The sequence below is a fragment of the Lithobates pipiens genome, unplaced genomic scaffold (assembly GCF_037356315.1).
Source record: "Lithobates pipiens isolate NorthernLeopardFrog02 unplaced genomic scaffold, aLitPip1_a1.2 Scaffold_25, whole genome shotgun sequence".
Classification (NCBI taxonomy): Eukaryota; Metazoa; Chordata; class Amphibia; order Anura; family Ranidae; genus Lithobates; species Lithobates pipiens.
In genome coordinates, this window is record NW_027507787.1 from 246,470,938 (window position 1) to 246,497,826 (window position 26,889).

Below are 26,889 nucleotides of genomic sequence, written 5' to 3' on the forward strand. Positions count from 1 at the left end.
GGTTGCAGTGTCGTGGCACCAGCACCAGTGCCTAAGGCCCAATTTTTCTGCCCCTGTTTAACAGGGCCGTTTAATTACAATTTTTGATGCAATGCTTTGCAGCAGGGCTAATTACTGCAATAAAACTAGAGTATATGGGAGAGGTTGCAGTGTCGTGGCACCAGCACCAGTGCCTAAGGCCCAATTTTTCTGCCCCTGTTTAACAGGGACATGTAATTACAATTCTTGATATAATATTTCACAGGAGGGCCCGTTCCTGTGCCCACCCAGAGTAACTGTGAGGACTTATAGTGTTGTGGCACCAGCACCACAACCACCAAAGGTCAATTTTTCTACCACTGTTCAACAATGGCATGTAATTACAATTCTTGATATAATCGTTCACAGCAGGGCACTCCTGCCCCTGTACGCCTGTATACTGCTGTTACGCCTGTATACTGCTGTTCTGAGTATATAGGGCCTGGGGGCCACACGCATTTCCTTTTTTAATATGGGTACAGGGTTCCCCTTAATATGCGTACAAGACCCAAAGGGGCTGGTAATGGGCAGGGAGGGCTACCCATGCCATTTTTCTCAATGATTTTCAACCATATTGCAGAAACCAGATATAACATTAAAACCGCAAGCAGCTTTAAATGACGTTATTTCCGTTAAATGTCATTTTGTGCAGGGACTGTTCTAAACACGGGAAACACGTGGCACTTCACAGGCATACTACAGACACCCCCCAGGCACCATATTTAAAAGGAATATTTCACTTTTTTTTCCACTTTAATCGTCATTAAAATCAGTGGTCCCGCCAAAACGGCCGTTTTTAAAACTTTTTTTTGCATTGACCCATGTCCCCTGAGGCAGGAGCCAGGTCCCCAAGCCTTTTTAGGACAGTATCTTGCATATTAGCCGTTAAAATTAGCACTTTTAATTTCGAACGTTCGAGTCCCATAGACTTCAATGGGGTTCTAACGTTCGTACGAATTTGGGGTCCGTTCGAAAGTTCTGGTGCGAACCGAACCGGGGGGTGTTCGGCTCATCCCTACTTACCAGTGGCGGCTGGTGAAGTTTTAGGATGGGGGGCACCAGACTCCGTCCTTTTGATCCCTACCACTTCTCATAAGCCTCACCCCTTAGACAATCCACCAACTCCGTCCCCTGTATTCCAGTTGCTTCCACCCATAGTGTCAGGAGTAGGGATGAGCTTTGAGTTCGAGTCAAACTCATGTTCGACTCGAACATTGCCTGTTCGCCTGTTCAGCGAACAGTGAACAATTTGGGCTGTTCGCGGCAAATTCGAAAAAGCCAGAACACCCTATACAAGTCTATGGGAGAAATCTAAAGTGCTAATTTTAAAGGTTAATATGCAAGTTACTGTCCTAAAAAGTTTTTGGGGACCTGGGTCCTGCCCCAGGGGACATGGATCAATGCAAAAAAAGTTTTAAAAACGGCAGTTTTTTCAGGAGCAGTGATTTTAATAATGATTAAAGTGAAACAATAAAAGTGTAATATTCCTTTAAATTTCGTACCTGGGGAGGTGTCTATAGTATGCCTGTGAAGGGGCGCATGTTTCCCGTGCTTAGAACTGTCCCTGCACAAAGTGTCATTTCGCAAGGAAAAAAAGTCTTTTAAAATCACTTTCCATTGTCGGCTCCCGTAACACAGAGAACACTCAATGAGTGTTCTCTGTATTAGCCGACAATTCATTCATTGATAAAAAATATATTTTTTTTTAAAAAAAGCTTGGGGGTTCCCCTAAATTCAATTACCAGGCCCTTCGGGTCTGGTATGGATATTAAGGGGAACCCCGTGTCAAATTTGAAAAAAAATTGACGTGGGGGTCCCCCTAAATATCCATACCAGACCCTTCAGCTCTGGTATGGATATTAACGGGAACCCCGCATCAAATTAAAAAAAAAAGGACTAGGGTCCCCAAACACTTTTTAGGACAGTAACTTGCATATTGAGACAAAAAAGAAAAATGGACGATAACACCCCAATATGGGGTCAGAGGGCGCTGATCACCCCTGGTATATTGAGAAACAGAAAAGACAAAGATATCCCCGAATGGGGTTTTTTTGCCAGCATATATTACCTGTAAAGGCTTAATGGTATGTATGTATGTATGAGTAATGACGTATGACAATTTATTGAAAGTAACAAATGTTTATTAATAAAAAATGAGGATTAGACAGGTGACACAGTGGTCAGGGACTGAGCTCAACTATGCGAATAAAAATATAGCATATTACAAATGTAAACAGAAATACAATTGTGATACTTAAACTATGATGTAACCTAAGGTACAATAAAAATAGATAATGTAGACCCTTTACGCGTTTCGACCCGCTCGGGGGTCTTCTTCAGAAGGTTTTTATCTATTATAGAAAAGGGGAAGACAAATATAAATATACATATATACCCATACATGATGCACTGTGCTAGACTAGAGACAATCTGCTGTAGGCAGAATGTACATCAGACATTGCATGGCTACATACTGACAATCAAATAGTATATATTATACAATAAATACCTATATCATTCACATAGGGAATCCTCTTTAAAAGACAGAACTGGAATCCGCCACTTCTCCCGTATCCTTCACAGATGCGCCAGACTTGTGTAGTTGGAAAAGAAAGTCGCTGGCTCCACCCAAAAGGGAGAGCAAGGAAACTAGGTCCGAGGGGTAAATGGCTTACAGGGGATCATATCATATTACTACCTCCAATCAAAAATAGTGGAGGAGAATATAGGTATAAGTAGCCACAGGTGGGAGGGGGGATTTGACCTACAATGAAAAGGAAAAAGAAATATAAAATGTATATGTATGTAAAAAAACCCCATGTGGGAACTATCGCCTCTGTATGGGGAGATAGGTAATATACCCATATACGATATCCAAAGTACATGGGTATAAAGATAGATCCTATTATTTAGTATAGGGTACTATACAAAAATAAAGTGTAGGTAAGTGCTGGGAAATGAGGGTGAAGAGTACCCAAAAAGAAACCAGCAAACAAGAAACACCAAGTGGAGAAAAGAGTGAACAAATGGAAGTGAACAGAGAAATATAAACGCACCATGTGCAGAATCAAACGTAATACAACGTGACTATAGTGAGGAAAGAAAAAGAAAAAATGTGAGAAATCACAAGAAGTGCTACAAAGTGTAGTGTGCCACAGCTGAACAGGAGTGGTACTGAGATTAGACTGTGTATATATACCTGTACGTAATTTCAAGTGGATACACGTTAAAATCACGAAGCCCAGGAGGGGCAGTATGATGACAGTAGTGAAAGGATAATAAAAAAACGGTGGGCTTAGCAGCGGAGCCCCTCACATTCCTATGTTAACATAGGACAGAAGGGGTTTTGTATCTGCAAGTGAGTGAAAAATAATAATATTAAACTCCTACAAGCAGAGTTATATGTAAAGCAATAAAGCAATTGTAGGAAAGCATAAGTGAGATGGTTCAGTGACTTACCCTGACGTATAAAAACCGTGCAGGTGCTGTCTTGCGGCAAAGGAAGTGGAGTGGCAGTGTGGGAGGGTGGGGTATATATACCCCATGTGTAATTTGGCTCCTTAAATGAGGTCAATCCCCCTTAGCAATCTTCACCTGTTGCGCCATGACCTTATTGGTCGCCATATTGGCCGACCGGATGTGGTCCCCTCGGCGTTCCGGAAGTGACCTTCCCAACATGGCGGGAGGTGCACGGTAACGTCGCACCGGCGTGACGTCAGCACGTCGCGTCGCACGCGTATGACGCGCATGCGCAACGAGGTGCCGAGTCCGGTACCGTTCCGGAACGCCGCCGACCAGATGTGTTGTCCCGGGGTAACGGGTGGTACCTACCCGTACATATCCCGGGACCGAAAGGGGGGAGGCATGTGCGCATCAGTGCCGCCCCCCTCTTCTGGTCGTGAAGCCATGCCCGAAGGGTCCGCCCTATATTCAGCAAAATGAACCACAAGTGACAGCAAATGGCGCCCTCTAGTGGAGGAAAAGGGAAATGCACCCGGACTTTCCGTCATAAAATATATGGGACAAATACCACATATTATAAATAAAGAATAAATACCATTAAGCAAAAAAATAACAAAAACATTTCATAAAGAATATATATATATATAAATATATGCTTTACAGGTAATTCGGGTATACATGAGAAGAAGAAAACCACTGGTGATTACATAGAACATGGCCGACCAATTATAGGATAATACAATATATATTCCATAATCCGTTAGTCATGTCACACATGTGCACACGCATGTCCCTCAAGCACGGAACAAGTATAAGTATAAAAAAATTAATTAGTCAGACATCTCAGAGGATAATTAGTGAGATGGCTGTATATATAGGCATGTGCACGTGTGCGACACGTCAACTATATGAATGACCCAAGGGGCCACAGAAAAAGCCAAGCAAAAGAGTAAAAAAAGATAAAAAGACTAAAGCTAGGGGAGGGCCAAAAATATCTTCGGATTTAAAGGGAGACATGGAGGACATGTGGTATACTCGCTCAACATTATTGTGTTTTGCCTGAAATGAATCCTTTCAGAAATGGAGCGAATGATATAGCTTCATTCAAGCCTGGGGAGATCGTCGCATTTAGTTTAAAGATCCATCTCTGTTCGAGTTGGAGAAGGGCCTTGTTCCAATCTCCTCCTCGACTCGGGATATGTATGCGATCTAAAGCAACAAATGAAATTAAAGGCATCTTGTAATTATGTGTAGTTACCACATGTCGTCCAAGGGGTACATAAAAATTCCCAATCTCCATATGATAAACATGTTTAGCTACCCTTTTGTGTAGTTCCAACTTTGTTTTTCCTACGTAGTACGCCCCACACTCACATTCCATGAGATACACGATCCCACGTGTCTGGCAATTGACAAAGTGGGACGGACGGAATGTTCGGCCATTCGGAAGACGAAAGATTTTGTCACGTTTGATGTACTTACAAGAAGAGCAATGCCCGCAAGGGAAAGAACCCAAAACTGAGCAGTGCCCTGCTCGCTTCGCTTCATCTCTGTATTCGCTTTGTACCAGTTTGTCGCGTAAAGAGGTGGCACGTCTATAAGTAATAGAGGGATATCTCGAAACTAGTTTTCCAATTTTTTGGTCATCTTTCAATATAGGCCAATGTTTCTGGAGGATGTGACGAATCGGAGCATGCTGTCGGGAAAAACGAAGGATGACCCTGGCGGAACGTGTGCCAGGGCCATCTCTCGCCGTCCCAGGATGCAAAAGGCTGCTGCGAGATTGGGCTAAAGACCGATTGTACGCCTTGCGTAAACATGATCGGCTATACCCACGGGCTAGAAGTCTAGTCTGTAGTTGGGCGGCTTCAACCCTGAATAGGACATCATCCGAACAGTTCCTGCGTAGCCGCAGGTATTGGCCGTAAGGTATAGACTTTTTTAGAAATGTTGGATGGAAACTGTCTGCATGGAGTATAGTATTCCCAGCAGTGCTTTTACGGTACAAGGTGGTGGAAATTGAGTTAGTGGGGGAACGCCCAATTTTGATATCCAAAAAGGTGATCAGATGATAATTATATGACATGGTAAATTTTAGGTTGTACTCGTTAATATTAATTAGAGAGATAAATTCAAGTAGCTGATCTTCCGTACCCTCCCATATGACGAGAATGTCGTCGATATAACGCCGCCACAGATGGATGTGGCGCGTGAAATCGACGAGTCCCTCATCAGATAGGAGGGATTCCTCCCACTCCCCCAGGTACAGATTGGCGTAGGCCGGGGCACAGCATGTGCCCATGGCCACGCCCTGCACCTGGAGGTAGTGGGAGTTATTAAATACAAAATAGTTGTGATGTAAAATGTACTCCAATCCCTGGATGATAAAATCATTCAAGGTCTGATCGTGCAACCCCCTGTGTTGTAGGATGTTCCGTATAGCTGCAATCCCCTTGCTATGGGGTATCGAGCTATAAAGGGCTTCTACATCAATGGCAACTAGCCAGGCATTGGCCGGTAGCGTTACATTATCAAGGATCTGCAGTAGATGTATAGTATCCTTGACATATGACGGCATCTCTATTACGAGGGGTTGCAAGAAGGAGTCAATTAATTTACTAAGGTTTTCAATTAACCCCCCCCTGCCCGAAATTATGGGTCTACCAGGTGGATGAGAGGGATTTTTGTGAATTTTGGGGAGACAGTAAAAAGTAGCTTCCGTAGGAAACTTAGTATTGATGAAAAGATATTGGTCCCGGGTGATACTTCCCATTTGTAGTGCTTTGTCTATCAATTCATAGAATTGTTGATGGAAGGTTAGTATTAGCCTAGTGGGGATAGTTCTATACCAGTCAGCATTGTTCAGTATGTCCTGGCACATGCTGACATAATCGGCATTGTCCATTAACACCACATTTCCCCCCTTGTCCGAGGGTTTAATGGTGATGTTAACGTTGTTCCCTAGTGATTGAATGGCTTTGTACTCTTCACTACTTAGATTCTTGGGGTAAATTTGCTTACGACGAAGTTTGGAAATGTCCTTCAACACTTGTTTAACGAAAATCTCAATACATGGGTTTAAACTCAAAGGGGGGAAGGAAGCTGAGGGTTTCTTTAGAGATGAATGGTGTTTCCCCAAGTCAGTAGTATTTCCTAGGAGAGACTCCAAATCAACCAAATCAATCAGGTCCAGAGTGTTGTTTTCCTCGTATAATAATGTTAGATCACGTAGGGCTCTAAGTTCTCTCATGCCTAACTTGGGTATCTCACGGTCCTCTCCATCGACATTCTCCTTCACATGCAAGCTCTGAAGAAGTAGCCTGCGTGCGAAGAGTTGAATGTCGGTTGTCACCTCAAAGATGTCAAATTCTTCCTACGGGCAAAAAGTAAGACCTCGTAAAAGTACATTTATTTCTGTTGGGGTCATACTATAAGATGATAAATTAATTACACTCATGGATTCGGTGGGATTCTGGTAACAAAAGTGTCCAGATTGCCCAATCCCCTGTTGTTTGGGGGAAGGGGGGGCCCCCGTATGGCATTTAAAGTATTAGATTTAATCTCGGGGTACCTGTTCCATAGTATTTGTATCCCCCCTATGTTGTAGTGTATTTATGACATCCTGAGTGACCGATCTATTAGCATACCCATTAGGTGATTCATTTGCAGATCTGGTCCCACTGGAATTCGGTATCGGGGCCTGTTTATTATCAGATTTTGTTTGAGTCTCCCCAATGTTACGTTTCTTTCTTTCTTGGTCGGGTGAGTCTCTATTATAGTTTCTCTTAGGTTTCCTACGCCCTTTGTTCGATATAATGGATTTAGAGTGACCAGTGGGTGCATTGTTAGATTGCAACGCGTCCACTTCCTTAGTGTGAGTATGTTTGGTTAAACTACCTTTTGAAGTGGATATGTTAGTATTCCATTTATAGGCCCGACCTTCGGAGAAGGTCGATTTATCCCTCCAAAACTTAGTTTCCTTTTTGCGCAGAATGTCACGATTAAAGGTCTGCAGGCCTTCATCAAGTTTGGTCCGCAGATCCGAGAAACGTGTACTGCGCAAGAAGGGTGTGAGGGCAATTTCCAAATTGTTAATCTCACCATCAAGGGTTACCATTTGTCTATTGTATTCCCTGATGAGAATAACCATCATTTGTTGTGAACATAATTTAAGATTCTCTTCCCATTCTATCTTACATTCGTTACCGATGTGATCCATATTTGGGAAGATCTGGACCCGAAGTCCTAAAGGGTTAATATTATTTTCAATATATCTCTCAAACATTTTGATATGCCAAAAAAGTGCTGACTTTTTTTCCAAAACTTTCGTAAATTTTGAAAAAAGAGTAGAGATTTCTGTCTCTGCTCGATCACCATTTTCAAATTCGATTTCATAACTGGACATTAGATTGTTCCAATCATCCCCTTGAAAGCTATTCATGTTGACAACAACGGACAAAAAACAATCGACAAAAAACAGTGCCAAATTCAAATGGTAATAAACCAAGTAAAGCTCATGTCCCGGACCTCATATGTTACATTGTGGTTCATTTTGCTGAATATAGGGCGGACCCTTCGGGCATGGCTTCACGACCAGAAGAGGGGGGCGGCACTGATGCGCACATGCCTCCCCCCTTTCGGTCCCGGGATATGTACGGGTAGGTACCACCCGTTACCCCGGGACAACACATCTGGTCGGCGGCGTTCCGGAACGGTACCGGACTCGGCACCTCGTTGCGCATGCGCGTCATACGCGTGCGACGCGACGTGCTGACGTCACGCCGGTGCGACGTTACCGTGCACCTCCCGCCATGTTGGGAAGGTCACTTCCGGAACGCCGAGGGGACCACATCCGGTCGGCCAATATGGCGACCAATAAGGTCATGGCGCAACAGGTGAAGATTGCTAAGGGGGATTGACCTCATTTAACCACTTTCAGACCGGACCATTTTGCTGGTAAATGACCAGAGGTCTTTTTACACTTTGGCACTGCGCTGCTTTAACTGGTAATTGCGCGGTCATGCAATGTTGTACCCAAACAAAATTTGCGTCCTTTTCTTCCCACAAATAGAGCTTTCTTTTGATGGTATTTGATTGCCTCTGCGATTTTTATTTTTTGCGATATAAACGTAAAAAGACCGCAAATTTTGAAAAAAAATGATATTTTCTACTTTTTGTTATTAGAAAAATCCAATAAACTCAATTTTAGTCATACATTTAGGCCAAAATGTATTCAGCCACATGTCTTTGGTAAAAAAAAAGTCAATAATTGTATATTTATTGGTTTGCGCAAAAGTTGTCACATCTACAAACTAAGGTACGTTTTCTGGAATTTACGCAGCTTTTAGTTTACGACTGCCTATCTCATTTCTTGAGGTGCTAAAATGGCAGGGCAGTACAAAACCCCCCCAAATGACCCCATTTTGGAAAGTAGACCCCCTAAGGAAATTGATAAGAGGCATGTTGAGCCCATTGAATATTTTATTTTTTTGCCTCAAGCGATTGAATAATGACAAAAAAAAAATTTTTTTTTTTTTTTTACACAAAGTTGTCACTAAATGATATATTGCTCACACATGCTATGGGCGTATGTGAAATGACACCCCAAAATAAATTCTGCTGCTTCTCCTGAGTATGGGGATACCACATATGTGGGACTTTTTGGGAGCCTAGCCGCGTACGGGGCCCCGAAAACCAAGCACCGCCTTCAGGCTTTCTAAGGGCGTACATTTTTGAGTTCACTTCTCACTACCTATTACAGTTTTGAAGGCCATAAAATGCCAAGATGGCACAAAACCCCCACAAATGACCCCATTTTAGAAAGTAGACACCCCAAGCTATTTGCTGAGAGGCATGTTGAGTTCATGGAATATTTTATATTTTGCCACAAGTTGCGGGAAAATTACAAACTTTTTTTTTTTTTTTTTTTTTTTCACAAAGTTGTCACTAAATGATATATTGCTCACACATGCCATGGGCATATGTGAAATGACACCCCAAAATAAATTCTGCTGCTTCTCCTGAGTACGGGGATACCACATATGTGGGACTTTTTGGGAGCCTAGCCGCGTACGGGGCCCCGAAAACCAAGCACCGCCTTCAGGCTTTCTAAGGGCGTAAATTTTTGAGTTCACTTCTCACTACCTATTACAGTTTTGAAGGCCATAAAATGCCAAGATGGCACAAAACCCCCACAAATGACCCCATTTTAGAAAGTAGACACCCCAAGCTATTTGCTGAGAGGCATGTTGAGTCCATGGAATATTTTATATTTTGCCACAAGTTGCGGGAAAATTACAAACTTTTTTTTTTTTTTTTTTTTTTTCACAAAGTTGTCACTAAATGATATATTGCTCACGCATGCCATGGGCATATGTGAAATGACACCCCAAAATAAATTCTGCTGCTTCTCCTGAGTACGGGGATACCACATATGTGGGACTTTTTGGGAGCCTAGCCGCGTACGGGGCCCCGAAAACCAAGCACCGCCTTCAGGCTTTCTAAGGGCGTTACAGTTTTGAAGGCCATAAAATGCCAAGATGGCACAAACCCCCCCCAAATGACCCCATTTTGGAAAGTAGACACCCCTAAATTTAGGGGTACACTAGTGAGACTAGGTAATAAATGGCGGGTGCCCTGAAACTATAAAAAAAATAACTAACCAATCAGCGTCACCTGTAACAGTTATATGGTGATCACTGGTGAAAGGGTTAACTAGGGGGCAATCAGGGGGCTTTATGCGGTAGTATATGGGGGTCCCTGGCGCTATAAAAAGCTGCGGCGAACCTAAATACCTACCTGCCTAACTAGCGTCACCTGTGACACTAATACAGCGATCAGAAAAACGATCGCTTATTAGGCTGGGTTCACACTGGAGCGATGCGGGAACGCCACGAATGCGCGGCGGGTTCCCGCATCGCATGCCTCCCGGCGGCAGTTCACACTGCCCTATGCGAACTGCTGGGAGTGTCAGTGAAATGTTACTGACACCCCCAGATCAGTTCGCATATCGCAGTGCGATCTGCAAACTCGGATCGCATGGTGTGAACACCCATGCGATCCGATTCTGCTGCGGGCCAAAAAAAGGGTCCCGTGCGAATTTGCGGCGGGTGCGGCGGGTGTGGCGGGTGCGGCGAATGGCTGAACTCGAATCGCACAGAGATCGGATGTGATTTGCACTGCAGTGCGGTGCGAATCACATCCGTTCTCAAACCGCTGCAATGTGAACCCAGCCTTAGTGACACTGGCGACGGGGGGTGATCACGGGGTTAAACCTTTATTGGGGGGGTTAGGGGGGTACCTTAGAACTAAAGGGGGCTAACCCTAACTGCCCTAACAGTTATTAGTCACAAATGACACCCGCCGGGTGATCAGGGGGTTAAACCTTTATTAGGTAATAAATGGCGGGTGCCCTGAAACTATAAAAAAATAACTAACCAACCAGCGTCACCTGTAACAGTTATATGGTGATCACAGGTGAAAGGGTTAACTAGGGGGCAATCAGGGGGCTTTATGCGGTAGTATATGGGGGTCCCTGGCGCTATAAAAAGCTGCGGCGAACCTAAATACCTACCTGCCTAACTAGCGTCACCTGTGACACTAATACGGCGATCAGAAAAATGATCGCTTATTAGGCTGGGTTCACACTGGAGCGATGCGGAAACGCCACGAATGCGCGGCGGGTTCCCGCATCGCATGCCTCCCGGCGGCAGTTCACACTGCCCTATGCGAACTGCTGGGAGTGTCAGTGAAATGTTACTGACACCCCCAGATCAGTTCGCATATCGCAGTGCGATCTGCAAACTCGGATCGCATGGTGTGAACACCCATGCGATCCGATTCTGCTGCGGGCCAAAAAAAGGGTCCCGTGCGAATTTGCGGCGGGTGCGGCGGGTGTGGCGGGTGCGGCGGGTGCGGCGAATGGCTGAACTCGAATCGCACAGAGATCGGATGTGATTTGCACTGCAGTGCGGTGCGAATCACATTCGTTCTCATAAACCGCTGCAATGTGAACCCAGCCTTAGTGACACTGGCGACGGGGGGTGATCACGGGGTTAAACCTTTATTGGGGGGGTTAGGGGGGTACATTAGAACTAAAGGGGGCTAACTCTAACTGCCCTAACAGTTATTACAGTCACAAATGACACCAATGCAAAAAAAAAAAAAAAAAAAAAAAAATGACATTGGTGTCACTGTGACTGGGGGGCAGGGGTAATTGGGGGGGTGATCGGGGGGTAAAGGGGGGGTGTGAGTGTGCCTGGCATGTTCTACTGTGTGTGTAGAGTGTTGGTGCAACTTACTGAACCGCTCTCCTCCGTGTCGGAACGAAAAATACCGACACGGAGGAGAGAATACATCACTTCCTCTCCTGTGTTTACATTACAGGAGAGGAAGTGATGTCACCGGGGATTTCTATTCGTCGGGAGCGATCGCGAGGGGGTGGCCATGAATGAATGGCCGTCCCCTCGTCCGGGATCGCTCCCGTACGAATACCGACCGCCGCAGGCACCGGGCGGGGGCCCGATCGGGCCCCCGACCCGCGGGAGGCAAGGGACGTACATGTATGTCCTTATGCCTGCCCGTGCCATTGTACCGACGTACATCGGCGTGCGGCGGTCGGCAACTGGTTAAGGAGCCAAATTACACATGGGGTATATATACCCCACCCTCCCACACTGCCACTCCACTTCCTTTGCCGCAAGACAGCACCTGCACGGTTTTTATACGTCAGGGTAAGTCACTGAACCATCTCACTTATGCTTTCCTACAATTGCTTTATTGCTTTACATATAACTCTGCTTGTAGGAGTTTAATATTATTATTTTTCACTCACTTGCAGATACAAAACCCCTTCTGTCCTATGTTAACATAGGAATGTGAGGGGCTCCGCTGCTAAGCCCACCGTTTTTTTATTATCCTTTCACTACTGTCATCATACTGCCCCTCCTGGGCTTCGTGATTTTAACGTGTATCCACTTGAAATTACGTACAGGTATATATACACAGTCTAATCTCAGTACCACTCCTGTTCAGCTGTGGCACACTACACTTTGTAGCACTTCTTGTGATTTCTCACATTTTTTCTTTTTCTTTCCTCACTATAGTCACGTTGTATTACGTTTGATTCTGCACATGGTGCGTTTATATTTCTCTGTTCACTTCCATTTGTTCACTCTTTTCTCCACTTGGTGTTTCTTGTTTGCTGGTTTCTTTTTGGGTACTCTTCACCCTCATTTCCCAGCACTTACCTACACTTTATTTTTGTATAGTACCCTATACTAAATAATAGGATCTATCTTTATACCCATGTACTTTGGATATCGTATATGGGTATATTACCTATCTCCCCATACAGAGGCGATAGTTCCCACATGGGGTTTTTTTACATACATATACATTTTATATTTCTTTTTCCTTTTCATTGTAGGTCAAATCCCCCCTCCCACCTGTGGCTACTTATACCTATATTCTCCTCCACTATTTTTGATTGGAGGTAGTAATATGATATGATCCCCTGTAAGCCATTTACCCCTCGGACCTAGTTTCCTTGCTCTCCCTTTTGGGTGGAGCCAGCGACTTTCTTTTCCAACTACACAAGTCTGGCGCATCTGTGAAGGATACGGGAGAAGTGGCGGATTCCAGTTCTGTCTTTTAAAGAGGATTCCCTATGTGAATGATATAGGTATTTATTGTATAATATATACTATTTGATTGTCAGTATGTAGCCATGCAATGTCTGATGTACATTCTGCCTACAGCAGATTGTCTCTAGTCTAGCACAGTGCATCATGTATGGGTATATATGTATATTTATATTTGTCTTCCCCTTTTCTATAATAGATAAAAACCTTCTGAAGAAGACCCCCGAGCGGGTCGAAACGCGTAAAGGGTCTACATTATCTATTTTTATTGTACCTTAGGTTACATCATAGTTCAAGTATCACAATTGTATTTCTGTTTACATTTGTAATATGCTATATTTTTATTCGCATAGTTGAGCTCAGTCCCTGACCACTGTGTCACCTGTCTAATCCTCATTTTTTATTAATAAACATTTGTTACTTTCAATAAATTGTCATACGTCATTACTCATACATACATACATACCATTAAGCCTTTACAGGTAATATATGCTGGCAAAAAAACCCCATTCGGGGATATCTTTGTCTTTTCAGTAACTTGCATATTAGCCTTTAAAATTAGCACTTTAGACTGTGAACCTTCGAGTCCCATAGACTTTAATAAGGTTCTAAATTTCACACGAAGTTTAGGTCTGTTCGCAGGTTCTGGTGCGAACCGAACAGGGGGGTGTTCAGCTCATCCTTAGTCAGGAGTATACAGCTCAGCCTCACAGATCAGGGTATACAGCTCAGCCTCATAGATCAGGGTATATAGACCCCCATGAGTACAGACCTCCCCAGGAAAAACCATACCATCAGCACAGACCCCCCCAGTACAAACCCCTCCCCCCAACATCAGCACAGACCCCCCCACCCTCCCCGGACAAACCACCTCTCCACCATTGTATAAATATAATTCAAATAGTACCTGAAAGTGTAATTCCATTTACCGACTTGCTCACATAGAAATCTGAATCAGGTGAAGTGCAATAGCTCCAATGTGCCTCTATATATACTGATAAGATGCTGGCCTACGTGCCAATCTAAATAAAAAAATTCCTCAGGATGATATTTCCTTTAGATTAACTGTGTAATAAAGATCACAATCTTTTCCTGAAAAATGTTTGAGTATAATGAAAGTGAACATTTTTCTGCTCCTTACATTGCTTGTATAACATTTTATACAGTAAGTCTAGTAAATGAGCAAATCCCAAACTGGGTGGACACAGGATACATTATATGTGAAATGACCAATACGAGATACATTTTCAGTCCAGTAGCTAAACCGTTTAACCACTTAAGCCCCCGGAAGAATTGGCTGCCCAATGACCGGGCCATTTTTTGCGATTCAGCACTGGGTCTCTTTAATTGTGCGGTTGTGCGACATTGTACCCAAAACAAAATTGACGTCCTTTTTTCCCCACAAATACTGTATTTAAAATCAGGGGAAAATCGTGGGTGCCTGTTGTACGCTGATCCCCCGACGATGGTGAGCTTCTCGGCGGCTTTCAGCCATTCTCGGTGAGAACAGGTGAGAGCCGCCGAGAACGGCCGAGAGCCACCGAGAGCTACCGAGCGCCACCAAGATACACAGGACATCCAGCTCTGTATCTCAGCGGCAGGGCTGGGCTTACCATTGGGCTTGACTGGGCTCAAGCCCATGGGCCCCATTCAATAGGGGGCCCCACGGACCCCGCCCATTTAAGTTTTAAATATCTTCATATTAGTTACAATTTAATTATCGTTTTATCTATTTTTATTGCTTTTATTAATCTCCTGGTTCGTTTTTAATTATTACATTGTTTACTGTGTATATGGTTGTTTCCGCACATCCGGCCACTTCCCTTAAGCATGTGTGTATATATATCTGACCTTGTGAATGATCAGCTAGATCGGACGAAACAGCGAATGCTGTGAAACGCGTCATCTCATTGGCCACAATGTCACTTCCGGTCCGCGGTGTTTGTGTTCCATATTGGAACGCACTTCCGGCTTCTGTCTTCCGGTTCACGGACGCCATCGATACTGCACGGCGTGTATCGCCTACACTGCCCTTGAGACATACAGAGCATGGAGAAGAGTTACCACCACCATCACTTCTCATCATCTTCCTGTGGTGCTTCTGAGAATGATCGCTTACATCGTGGACCCAGGACTAATACCAGGACAGTATCCCCCACTTATACGCTTATATATTATCTACTTTTGTGAGTAGCCATTTGGCTGTTTTGTCTTGTCCAATTAAACAGAAGTTCTTTAATACTGCACTGAGTCTGGTGCACCTTGTCCTTTTCTATTTCTGTTTTATAGAGCTGTGCTTCGCTCTCCAGGTTGCAGCCATCCAAGCAATCCTAATGATTGTTCTTATACATAATATTTGGGACTATTTTAGGACTATATGGAATTGTTCCTTGCGCCATCTCTCCGTTTCTCTTATCTTGAGGTTTGCTGATTGGCTATTGGCAGTTATGTATCATTTTGTTCTATTTAAAGTAATGTATAGAAGGTAGGGCCCGAAAGTGACTCAAGCCCAGGGGCCTCCACCACACTAAGTCCTGCCCTGCTCGGCGGCACCATTTTTAAACGGCAAGGCTGCAAATTACATTGACAAGGCTGCAATGGACACTGGCAAAGCTGCAATGGACAATGGCAAGGCTGCAATGACAAGGCTGCAGATGGACACTGACAAGGCTGCATTGATGGGCATTTAAATGTAAGTTTTTTCCTTAAACTTCCCTCCTAAAAATAATTTCCTTAAAATTCTCTCCTAAAGATGGGGTGCGTCTTATATGCCGTTACATACCGTAACTTTCTTTTGGTGGTATTTGATCATCTCTGTGATTTACATTTTTTTGCGCTATAAACAAAAAAGTACGAAAATTTAGAAAAAAACACAATATTTTGTGCTTTTTGCTATAATAAATATCCACATTTTTTTTTTTTAAGTGTTTTTTTTCCCCTTAGTTTAGGCCATTATGTATTCTTCTACATACTTTTGGTAATAAAAATCGCAATAAGCGTGTATTGATTGGTTTGCACAAAAGTTATAGCACCTACAAAATAGGGGATAGATTTTATAGCATTTTAATTATTATTTTTACTAGTAATGGCGGCGATCCACGAATTCTTTTTTTTTATTTTTTTATCGGGACTGCAACACATTTTTGGGACCATTTATACAGCGATCAGTGCTATTTAAATGCACTGATTACTGTAAAAATGTCACTGGCAGGGAAGGGATTAAAACTATGGGGCAATCAAAGGGTTAATTGTGTTCACTAGGGTTGATTCTAACTGTAGGGGGAGGGGACTGACCTAGAGGAAATGAGATTGTGGTTCCTAGCTATTAGGAACTCACAATCTCTTTCCTCAAAGAACAGAACAGGGACGTGTGTTTACACACACACACACACACACACACACACACACACACACACGTCTCTGTTCAGCTTCTCGTGCACGCGATTGCTTGTGGGCGGTGGTGATCACGACCGCCGGTCATGAGCATCAGCACCCCCGCGATGCAGCCTGCTATCCCGCTTAAAGAGACCGATGTACAGCTACGACGGTTCGCAGATCGTCCTGACTTGCCGCCGTATAATGAGCAAGTGGTTTTTAAAGCCACATTCTTTGCAAAAATTATATTTTTTTCCCCAATTCTTTCTCTCATTCCCTTCGAACCCAGTGGCGTCTGGTGGTAATTGTTTTTTTTCTTTTTGGGGGCGGAGGCCACGGCAAAACCATGCCAGGTTCCCCCTCCCCATCTATGCTGGCTAGAACTTCTCCCACGCTTCACCGGCGGCTTCCCCAGCTCTCTGTGGTCATTAGACATGTGCATTTCGTTTCATTCCGAATCGAAATTCGGACGAATTTTCATTATTCGGACATTCGGATGCATCCGAATTACCAAATTACAATGCTAACGAATTCAACCGAATTTGGAAAATATTTCCAAAAATTACCCGAATTTGGGGCCACGTATCTCGAGGCCACTTATAGCTAGAAACCCCAAATTTATAGTATAACTAGCACTACAACATCTCCAAATTTGGGGTGTCTAGCTCCAAGTGACCCTGAGTTAGGGGGCCCCAAATTCGGGTCACAAAATGTCAAGCACTTTTCTGCAGCAGAGAATGACATTTTGTGACCTGACTTTGGGGTCACGTATCTCAGGGTCACTTGGTGCTAGAAACTCCAAATTGGTGATTTTGTAGTGCTAGTTCTACTATGTTTGCATACCAAATTTGGGGTTCCTTGCTGCAAGTGGCCCCGAGATACGTGGCCCCAAAGTCAGGTCGCAAAATGTAATTCTCTTCTGCAGAAAAGTACTTGACATATTGTCCATATATCGGGGTCACTTGGTGCTAGGAACCCCACAACTTGTGGCAGGTGACGTGGCATGTGGACAATCCAAAACTTGGTCATGTGGCACTCGTGGCAGGTCACGTGGCACTCGTGGCTGGCCACGTGGCACTCATGGCAGGTGTCATGTGAAGTGGACAATACACAACTTGTGGCAGGTGATGTGGCAAGTGGACAATACACAACTTGTGGCAAGTGACGTGGCAAGTGGACAATGACATACAGCATATGTACTTGCCTTGCGATCGACATCCGTGACTTCTTCAATCAGGCATGCTGACAACTTCATTGATGTGATAAATTTAAATGAAATAAGATATGTGTGTTTTTTTGCATTGGTACACTGCAAGTATGAGAAGGTGATGTGACAGATGTATATAAGTAAGTAACTAACCATCTTCCAAAATTTCTAATTCAAATAGAAAAGATTAGAAAAAAAAATTAATAGAATAAAATAGAAAGAATATACAACCATCTTCTGAAATTCAAATTTCAAATAGAATAAATTTGAATTTTGAATAGTATGAATTCACATTTTTAAAGAAAAGATTATAATAAAATAGAAAATAGACTAGAAAAACGATAGAGCAGAACAGAATAGAATATATTATATTTTATTCTGTTCTGTTCTATTGTTTTCTAATCTATTCTTTTATATTCTATTAAAATCTTTTCTATTAAAATCGAAATCATTCTATACGAAATTCGAATTTCAGAAGATGATGGTTTTATAATATATATATATTTCTTTCCGACATTCGAATTTCGTATATAGAATGATTTAGAATTTGAATAGAAAGATTAGAATAGAAATAGAGAATAGACTAGAAAACCAATAGAACAGAATAGAATATATTATATTTTATTCTATTCTGCTCTATTGTTTTTCTAGTCTAATCTTTTATATTCTATTAAAATCTTTTCTATTCAAGTCAAAATCAGTATATACTAAATGTGAATTTCGGAAGATGTTTTTTTTTTTATTTCTTTTGCAGATTACTATTTGTTTCCATAAGATCTCCTGCAGACTATTAGCATCTATATCTTTTTTTGCAGATCTCCTACAGACTATTAGTATCTATTTTGTTTTCTCACCAGATCTCCTGCAGACTATTAGCATCTATTTCTTTTCTTTTTTTAGCAGATCTCCTGTAGACTATTAACAGCTATTTCACATCTTTCTTTTTTTTTTGCAGATCTCCTGCAGACTGTTAGAATCAATTAAATTTTTTTGCAGATTACTATTTATTTCCATCAGATCTCCTACAGTATAGTAACATCTATTTCATTTTATTTGCAGATCTTCTGCAGACTATTAGCATCTATTTCATTTTTCTTTTGTTATTTTGCATTTTGCCTATCACATCTAGCTGACGATCAACAGCCACAGGAGATAAGGCTACTGAACCACCACTGCACCCAGCCAGCGCAGAGACTGACTCTACAGGACTTCATGATGTGCTTCATTTACCTTACCGAGATGTAAGTGCTTTTATGCCTTGTTAAAAATAGGATTTTTATAACAGCTTACCTGTAAAATCCTTTTCTTGGAGTACATCATGGGACACAGAGCACCATAGTAATAACTATGTGGGTTATACGCCACCTTTAGGTGAATGGACACTGGTACTCCAAAAAAAACACAAGTCCCCCTCCCTATATAACCTCTCCCATACCGGGAGTACCTCAGTTTTTGTAGCATGATGTGGGTGGGATCTTTGTGTCCCATGATGTACTTCAAGAAAAGGATTTTATAGGTAAGCTGTTATAAAAATACTATTTTCTTTATCGTACATCACGGGACACAGAGCACCATAGTAATAACTATGTGGGATGTCCCAAAGCTATGCCACCTGAGGGGAGGGAGACACAAAGCGAAACAGCCGCCGCCAGGTGTGAGGACCTATACTGCTGCCTGCAGCACACTGGGCCTGAAGGCGGTGTCCTCCTGCCATCTTACATCCGTTTGATAGAATCTTGTGAATGTATGTACTGACGACCAAGTAGTGGCCTTGCAAATCTGAGCCACAGAGGCTTGGTGATGCACTGCCCATGAAGCACTGACTGCCCGGGTAGAGTGCACTTTAATCTGAAAGGGAGGAACCTTTCTTTTCAAACCATAAGCCTGACTAATCACCTGACGAATCCATGTAGCAATAGTAGATTTCAATGCTGCCTGGCCCTTTCTGGGAACTTCTGGCAACACAAACAAAACATCAGTATTCCGTGTCTGAGCTGTCGCTTTCAGATACATATCTGAATATATACATATAACCTTTCCCTTCAAAGAAAAGGATGCGTCCGAGCCCGGAAGACTCCAGTGTATATGCTGTTTGTTCGTTTCTTCAATTGTAAGTGGATATTATATTATTCTTAAAACTATTTTTTAAATACTACACCATGGAGTCCTCTGCTTGCCTTTCCATGCTTTTGAGTGCTGCCAATCTGAGAGCTTTTATGTTTATAATTCCGAAGTTTGATCGCCCCCCCCCCACAAAACCCATCTGGTTGCGTTGGATTAGAGAAGGTATGAAATCTGCTAATTGTTGGCTAGGAGCTTGGCATATACTTTAATGTCTGTGTTTAATAAAGATATGGGTCTGAAGTTACTTGGTGTTGTTGGATCTTTTTCCAGGTTTTGGTAAAGTGACTATGTACGCTTTTAGCATCTCTGGGGGGAATGTTGCTTCTTTAGAAGCCTTTGTGAAGACCTTTTGCATGGGTGGAGCAAGTGTATTTTGTGAAACCGTCTGGTCCAAGTGATTTGCCATTGGCGATTGTTGACCCAATTTCAAATGTTGTAAATGGGGATTATTATGATTCTCATGTAGGCCTTATGGGCATTCCAGAGTGTGAATGGGTTATCTATGGAATTTTCATTGTTCTGAAAGAAGAATAGGAGGTGTTGAGATATTTCTTTGGAGGTTTTTGGTTCTTGTAACAATCTTATGTAGCGGCCATAACCCTCGATTTGGCGGCCTTGACTTTTGGGCTTATCGGTTACTTCCGCTTCCCAGGGTTAGTACCCAACAACTTTTGACGCTGACACCATAAAAGTCCTTTAGGCCGCGTACACACGGGCGGACTGTATGGCCTACTTAGTCCGTCGAAACACATTTCAGCAGACAGTCCGCTCGTGTGTGGGCTTCAGCTGACTTTTTCAGCGTGCATTCTGGCGTACTAAGTATTTCGGAATTTCCGTAATTCTGTCCGTCATACTTTGGTTTCAGCGGACAATCCGCTCGTGAGTAGGCTAGTTCGACGGACTAAGAATGGCGCATGCTCAGAAAGGATTTACACGGCCGAAGGGTGCTTTGCTGTGTATTGGACTTCCTATTTCTAGTCCCGTCGTACGTGCTGTACACCTCATCGCGCAAGCTTTCGACGGACTGTTTGTGCATCCGTGTGTGGTCAAGTCCGTTCATTCGAAAGTATGACGGACTGTCCGTCGGATTGTATGACGGACTAAGTAGGCCATACAATCCGCCCGTGTGTACGCGGCCTTAGAAAGGTTTTTATTTGCAGGGGTAACATCCAACAAACACAGTTTCGTATGGGAACTGAGGGCAAGGGTGAAGAAACTCAGACACCTTGAACTGCTAGTCATCAGAAAGTCTCTAATACAACCCAGAGAGTAGCCACTCGCAGCTGGGCGCTTCAAGGCTGAACAAATCTCTAGCCAGAGTTTATGGCAGTCAGCCATTTGATCCGGAACTTACAAAGTCTTTGACCTTGAATAAAGCTTGCAACTGAAAATGAAAAGGAACCTTTCTTCGGTACCTGGAACGTTCTCTGTCTCCTTGGCAGTACTGGAAAAGTGTGGATTCATTAGTGTCCTTGACAACCCAGCAACCAGTCACTTCTTGAGATGCCAGCTTGTTGGCCCTCCTCCGAAGAGTCCTCCCCTGACCGCTTACACAGGCTTCGGTGCCCTTCCAATTTGAGGGCACACCCGAACGCCTTGAATCCTCCTTCAGTTACTGCACCTCGGACCAGCCGGGTTCTGAGACAGGGGAACAGATGGATCCTTACCCCAGACCATGCGGGTCTAATGGGGCTAGTCAAAACGACCATGTTGCGTGGCGGCACACGCTCCCTTGACCGGGACCCCTCGCTGGGCTACCCGGTCCAGATACAGGAACAGGCAGCTATGGCCTCACGAACGACCCTGAACATGTGACTCCAACATCTTAAGTACCCTTCCCCAGACTCCTCAGCGGGGCCAGATGCATCCACTGATTGGCTCCGGGGAATGCTGATACCTAAAGCGTCCAACCAGGCCTGGTTCTGGGCCTTTCATGTGCACCTAACTGTACACATGGCCAGGCAGAACTCTAACACAGCCCAGCCAAACTGATGCCAAAGTTAAACCTACACAATCAGCCCTCAGAACCCCTTTACTGTTCTGCGGAAAAACTAAATTTGTACATAGCAGACACCTTGTCCAAAGTGTCACCGCTACACATCCCCCCCAGTCATTTAGACGATGTCCCCATCATCTAGGCAAAAACCAGGGCAAAAATCCTATCCTATTTTTAAAAAAAAAGGAAAAAACAGATGCGGTACCTGAGTTTTTCGTAGGTATTGGGAAAGGGAAGAAAGGGAAACACATTTAAAACATTTAACATTTTCACAACACATTTAAATGCTGTACATATACCACCCAGCTAAACAGACTAACCCACCCAATCTCCAATGAGCTTGACAGTCGATCTCGGTGCATCCTAAAAAAGAAAAAAACACAACATACAAGGCAATACTGTACACTATACATTTTGTTTTAAAGAGTGAAATTCCACTGCTGCTTCAATGGAATTTCCTTCTTCAAAGACACATAAAATTCTTTTTTTTTCTTTGTTTCTTTCCTTCCGAATCACGCCACCTAGTGGTCAGAGCCGCTGTAACTGCAAGTCTTTTAGAAACCAGAATGCTGTGAGCTAAGAGCCTGTAGAACTTTACATGTAGTTTCCTGTAGCAAACACCTGCCTATCTACCCCACAGTCCTTGTAACTTGCAGAAAGATATCGCAAAAACTGAAGACACAAAGAAGTTCTTTTTGCGAAAATTTAAAAGACTTGACTCCAGGAACAATTCACCAATAAAACCATGGATCGGGCAAAATTAGGTCTTTTCCTTGTGCATCTACGGTAGTGATAAAGTATATAGCACTCTCTTTATCCAGTCTGCAGATCACAACTTGTCACAATAGACATGCCAACCATAGTTCCAATGCAACAGACATCCTTGGAATCAGTCAAACATTTTCCGGACGAAAAATGTCTTCCGCAGTGGCTTTTAGACCTTAACCACTTGCCGACCGCCGCACGACGATGTACGTCCTATTTTTGAAGAGGGATATCTCGGTAACGGCAGCAGCTGCTGCCACAACCGAGATATCCATCTCTTCAGGCGGCGGTCGGCTGTACGATAACGGTGGTCTCCGCGGCGGATTCGCCGTGAGATCACCGCTATCGGCGGTGGGAGAGGTGCCACCCCCCTCCTGCCACCCTCCCGCACCTTCCGACGCTTACCGGAGCCGTCGGTAGCGGCGGAGGCGATCGGGTCCTTTCGTCTGCTGGGCATAGAGAAAAGTGAGGCTAAGATGGCCCCCAGTCGTCTCTATACCATAGGAGGGCGGAAGCGACGTCAAAGCGTCACTTCCGCCCATACCTCTTAAAGGTATATTTTTTTTAGATGTCAGATTTTATTTTATTTTTTTTTAAAATTTTTTTTTGCATTTTAGCCCAAATATGAGATCTGAGGACTTTTTGACCCCCCAGATCTCATATTTAAGAGGACCTGTCATGCTTTTTTCTATTACAAGGGATGTTTACATTCCTTGTAATAGGAATAAAAGTGATTCATTTTTTTTTTTTTTTAAAACAGTGTAAAAATAAATAAAATCAATTAAAATAAATAAGAAAATTTTTTTTTTTTTAAAAACACCCCGTCACGACGAGCTTGCGCACAGAAGCGAGCGCATACGTGAGTAGCGCCCGCATATGAAAACAGTGGTCAAACCACACATGTGAGGTATCGCCGCGATCGGTAGAGTGAGAGAAATAATTCTAGCCCTAGACCTCCTCTGTAACGCAAAAAATGCAACCTATAGAATTTTTTAAATGTCGCTTATGGAGATTTTTTAGGCTAAAAGTTTGACGCCATTCCACGAGCGGGCGCAATTTTGAAGCGTGACGTGTTGGGTATCAATTTACTCGGCGTACCATTATCTTTCACAATATAAAAAAAAAAATTGGGCTAATTTTACTGTTGTCTTATTTTTTTATTCAAAAAAGTGAATTTTTTCCCAAAAAAGTGCGCTTGTAAGACCGCTGCGCAAATACGGTGTGAAAAAAAGTATTTCAATGACCGCCATTTTATTCTCTAGGGCAGTGATGGCGAACCTTGACACCCCAGATGTTTTGGAACTACATTTCCCATGATGCTCACCTACACTACAGTGCATAAGCATCATGGGAAATGTAGTTCCAAAACATCTGGGGTGCCAAGATTTGCCATCACTGCTCTAGGGTGTTAGAAAAAAAACAATATAAAATGTTTGGGGGGTTCTAAGTAATTTTCTAGCAAAAAAAACTGTTTTAAACATGTAAACACCAAGTCTGAAAAAGAGGCCTGGTCCTTAAGTGGTTAAGGTGATCCTGGACATCTTCCGTACGCCACTCCTTCCAAATCTCTCCCACCATGTTCATGACTTCCCTGAGCACATAAGGGAGTTCAAGTCCATACTCTGTTGCCACCCGCTTGTGAAAGTCTCAGGGGCCTAAGCAACCCCGTCATGATCGGGCAGTGTCTATGCACGGAAAACATTTAGAACTAAGCTAAAAGCTTTTAAAAGTTAAAACCTTTACTCACGGCAGTCTGGGTTCAAAATACCAATCGTCTCCCTCGTCGGAGCCGGTCTTAGTTGGTGAACCAGGCGAGGAATCTCCAGCAGGCCAATAACTTCCCACAGCATCATTCACAGCTCCCCAATATATATACAGAATACTCAAGCGCTGATGGAAAAAAAATATATATATATATATATATATATATATATATATATATATATATATATATATATATATATATATATATATATATACCAAAAATTACTTACTGAAAATAGCTGCACCTAAAAACAGTGATCCCTCACTTGTGCAATATTAAAATTATATAAAATATATTAGTGCGCTAAATTCAATCCTAAGTATTCAAATCAAATCAAATATTATTAGGGAGGAGGAGCCAAGTGGCGTTGAGCCTTCGGTGTGCAGAGAGGCTGTGAGGAGGAGTACAATCTGACGCTCTATCTGAGGTTTATGTTTTTAACTGGTTTCGTAAGTAGGATTACTAAAGGCAGTGTAGTATCATCCTGTGTAACACACTAATAACTAATAACACACTATCCCTGGTTCTCTTTCCTTTCTTACATGTCCGCTAATGGTGGAGTAAGATAAAGAGGAAGGAAAAACGCTATATAAGCTATAGGCAGCGATGAGAATGTGTACGATCAAAATGACTGAGGCTGAAAAGACATATTATTAATTGCAGATTATATATGAAGTTTTGAAGAGATCAGCGCACTATGTTATGAAGCTGGAAAGAGACTAGTGCACAGAAATGAACTGTACCTGATTGCAGAAACATTGGATGTTCAAGTGATGAATGAATTTGTTGGATTCATTTGGTTTTGCTTGCACATTGTGTATAATTAGATATTGAGCAACAGGATTTTTATGCACAAAAGGCACTTTATTATTTATATTTTTTTAATTGTATGGATTAATTTGGTGTATATTCATCATCCTTTAAGCACGCATAGCACTTTACATTTGCATTGAGTATATGTAGATAATCACATGGATTCATTTGGTTTGCACATATCCTAATGCTGCGTACACACGACCGGACTTTTCGAGGGACTAGGTCCGATGGTCTTTCCGACAGACTTTCGGCGGATTTCCGACGGACTTTCCGAATGAACGGACTTGGCCACACACAATCACACCAAAGTCCAACGGATTAGAACGTGATGACATACGACCGGACTAGAATAAGGAAGTTCATAGCCAGTAGCCAATAGCTTGCCCTAGCGTCGGTTTTTGTCCGTCGGACTAGCATACACACAAACGCATTTCTCAGTCCGGCGGAGTTCCGGTGGGAAAATTTAAAACATGTTCTATTTCTAAAGTCCGCCGGATTTTTGGCAAGCAAAGGTCCGATGGAGCCCACACACGATCGAATTGTCCGACCTTTGCTGTCAAAAAGTCCGGTCGCGTGTACGTGGCATTATGCACGTAAGCACTTTATAATTACGTGGATTAATTTCGTTTGCACATATCCCTATGCACGTTAAGCACTTTATATTTGCATTGATTATATGTAAATAATCACATGGATTAATTTGGTTTATACATATCACTTTTACATATTTATTATTAAGAGATTTATATGCACAGGGATTCAATAATTTATTGTGAATGCTCAGATCATTGAATATTCATATTGAGTATTTATACAATAATATTTGAATTGATTTGAATACTTAGAATTGAATTTTGCACACTAATATATTTTATATAATTCACAGCTCCCCGTGGTAGGCATTTAAACACTTTCCCCCAAATATCTGGTCTAGGGGTGCAGAAGGCAGGCCTGCCTCTGCAGTGGCGAAGGTTGCTTTAGAAACTGGTGCTGCAGCAGCAGATTTCTCCTGCGGGGTCACGTCCGTGACTTCTGTAAAAGTCTCTGGTACCTCAGAAGGGGCAGTATCCCTTCTGGCATTCTGAGCCCTAAAGGACGATGCCGGGGCATACCCGATGGACTCCTCAATGGAGATACCTGTGGCCCAGTCATACTGGAAGGCCTGGGGTTGCACAGTGGGTTGTTCGACCTTGAATATGTACTCGCCGCACTTCCGACACCTGGTGAACGGCCGAGGGTTTTCGACCAACCCATCACACCTTCCGCACAACATTCCGAGGGCCTCGACATCCCTGATGTTGCACAGAATGAACCGCCCCTGCAGCAGTAACCGAATGCCCGTGTCCACGATCACTGTGCCGGGCATCTGCATACTTGCTGGACCCCTCACCGTAGGCATCCTGGGTCCGGGTGCTGACTGCACGTGCGGAAGCCAGTGCATTCTGAAAAACTTTTTCTCCAAGCTTCCGATAAAAAAAGTAAACAGCTTTTTCCTGATGTAGCCTCCACCGAAGTGACGTGGTTGTATATGTGGGAAAATCTGCAACCTGTCAAAAACTCCAACCATGTTTGATGGCACAGTGGCAGCGTTTGACGGGCACGGTGGCTGCTTTGTATCGTGTATGTTAAAACATGTGCATTGCTTTAGTAACAAGGGATTGTATACGAAGGGCGCGCAGGCACAGTGAAGTTGGTGTATTTGATTTATTCAGGGGTAATC

General features: G+C 43.1%; 1 protein-coding gene across 1 annotated transcript in view; it reads right to left on the minus strand.

The window, feature by feature from the left end:
• LOC143931008 (mannose-binding protein C-like) overlaps nt 1-14,080 on the minus strand; it is a 285,028-nt gene extending 270,948 nt beyond the window's left edge. Inside the window, exon 1 of the mRNA XM_077455726.1 lies at nt 14,029-14,080. Within this exon, the coding sequence (XP_077311852.1) occupies nt 14,029-14,046 (18 nt within the window). The 5' untranslated portion in view covers nt 14,047-14,080. The remainder of the gene's footprint in view (nt 1-14,028) is intronic.
• Nucleotides 14,081-26,889: the final 12,809 nt, after the last annotated feature.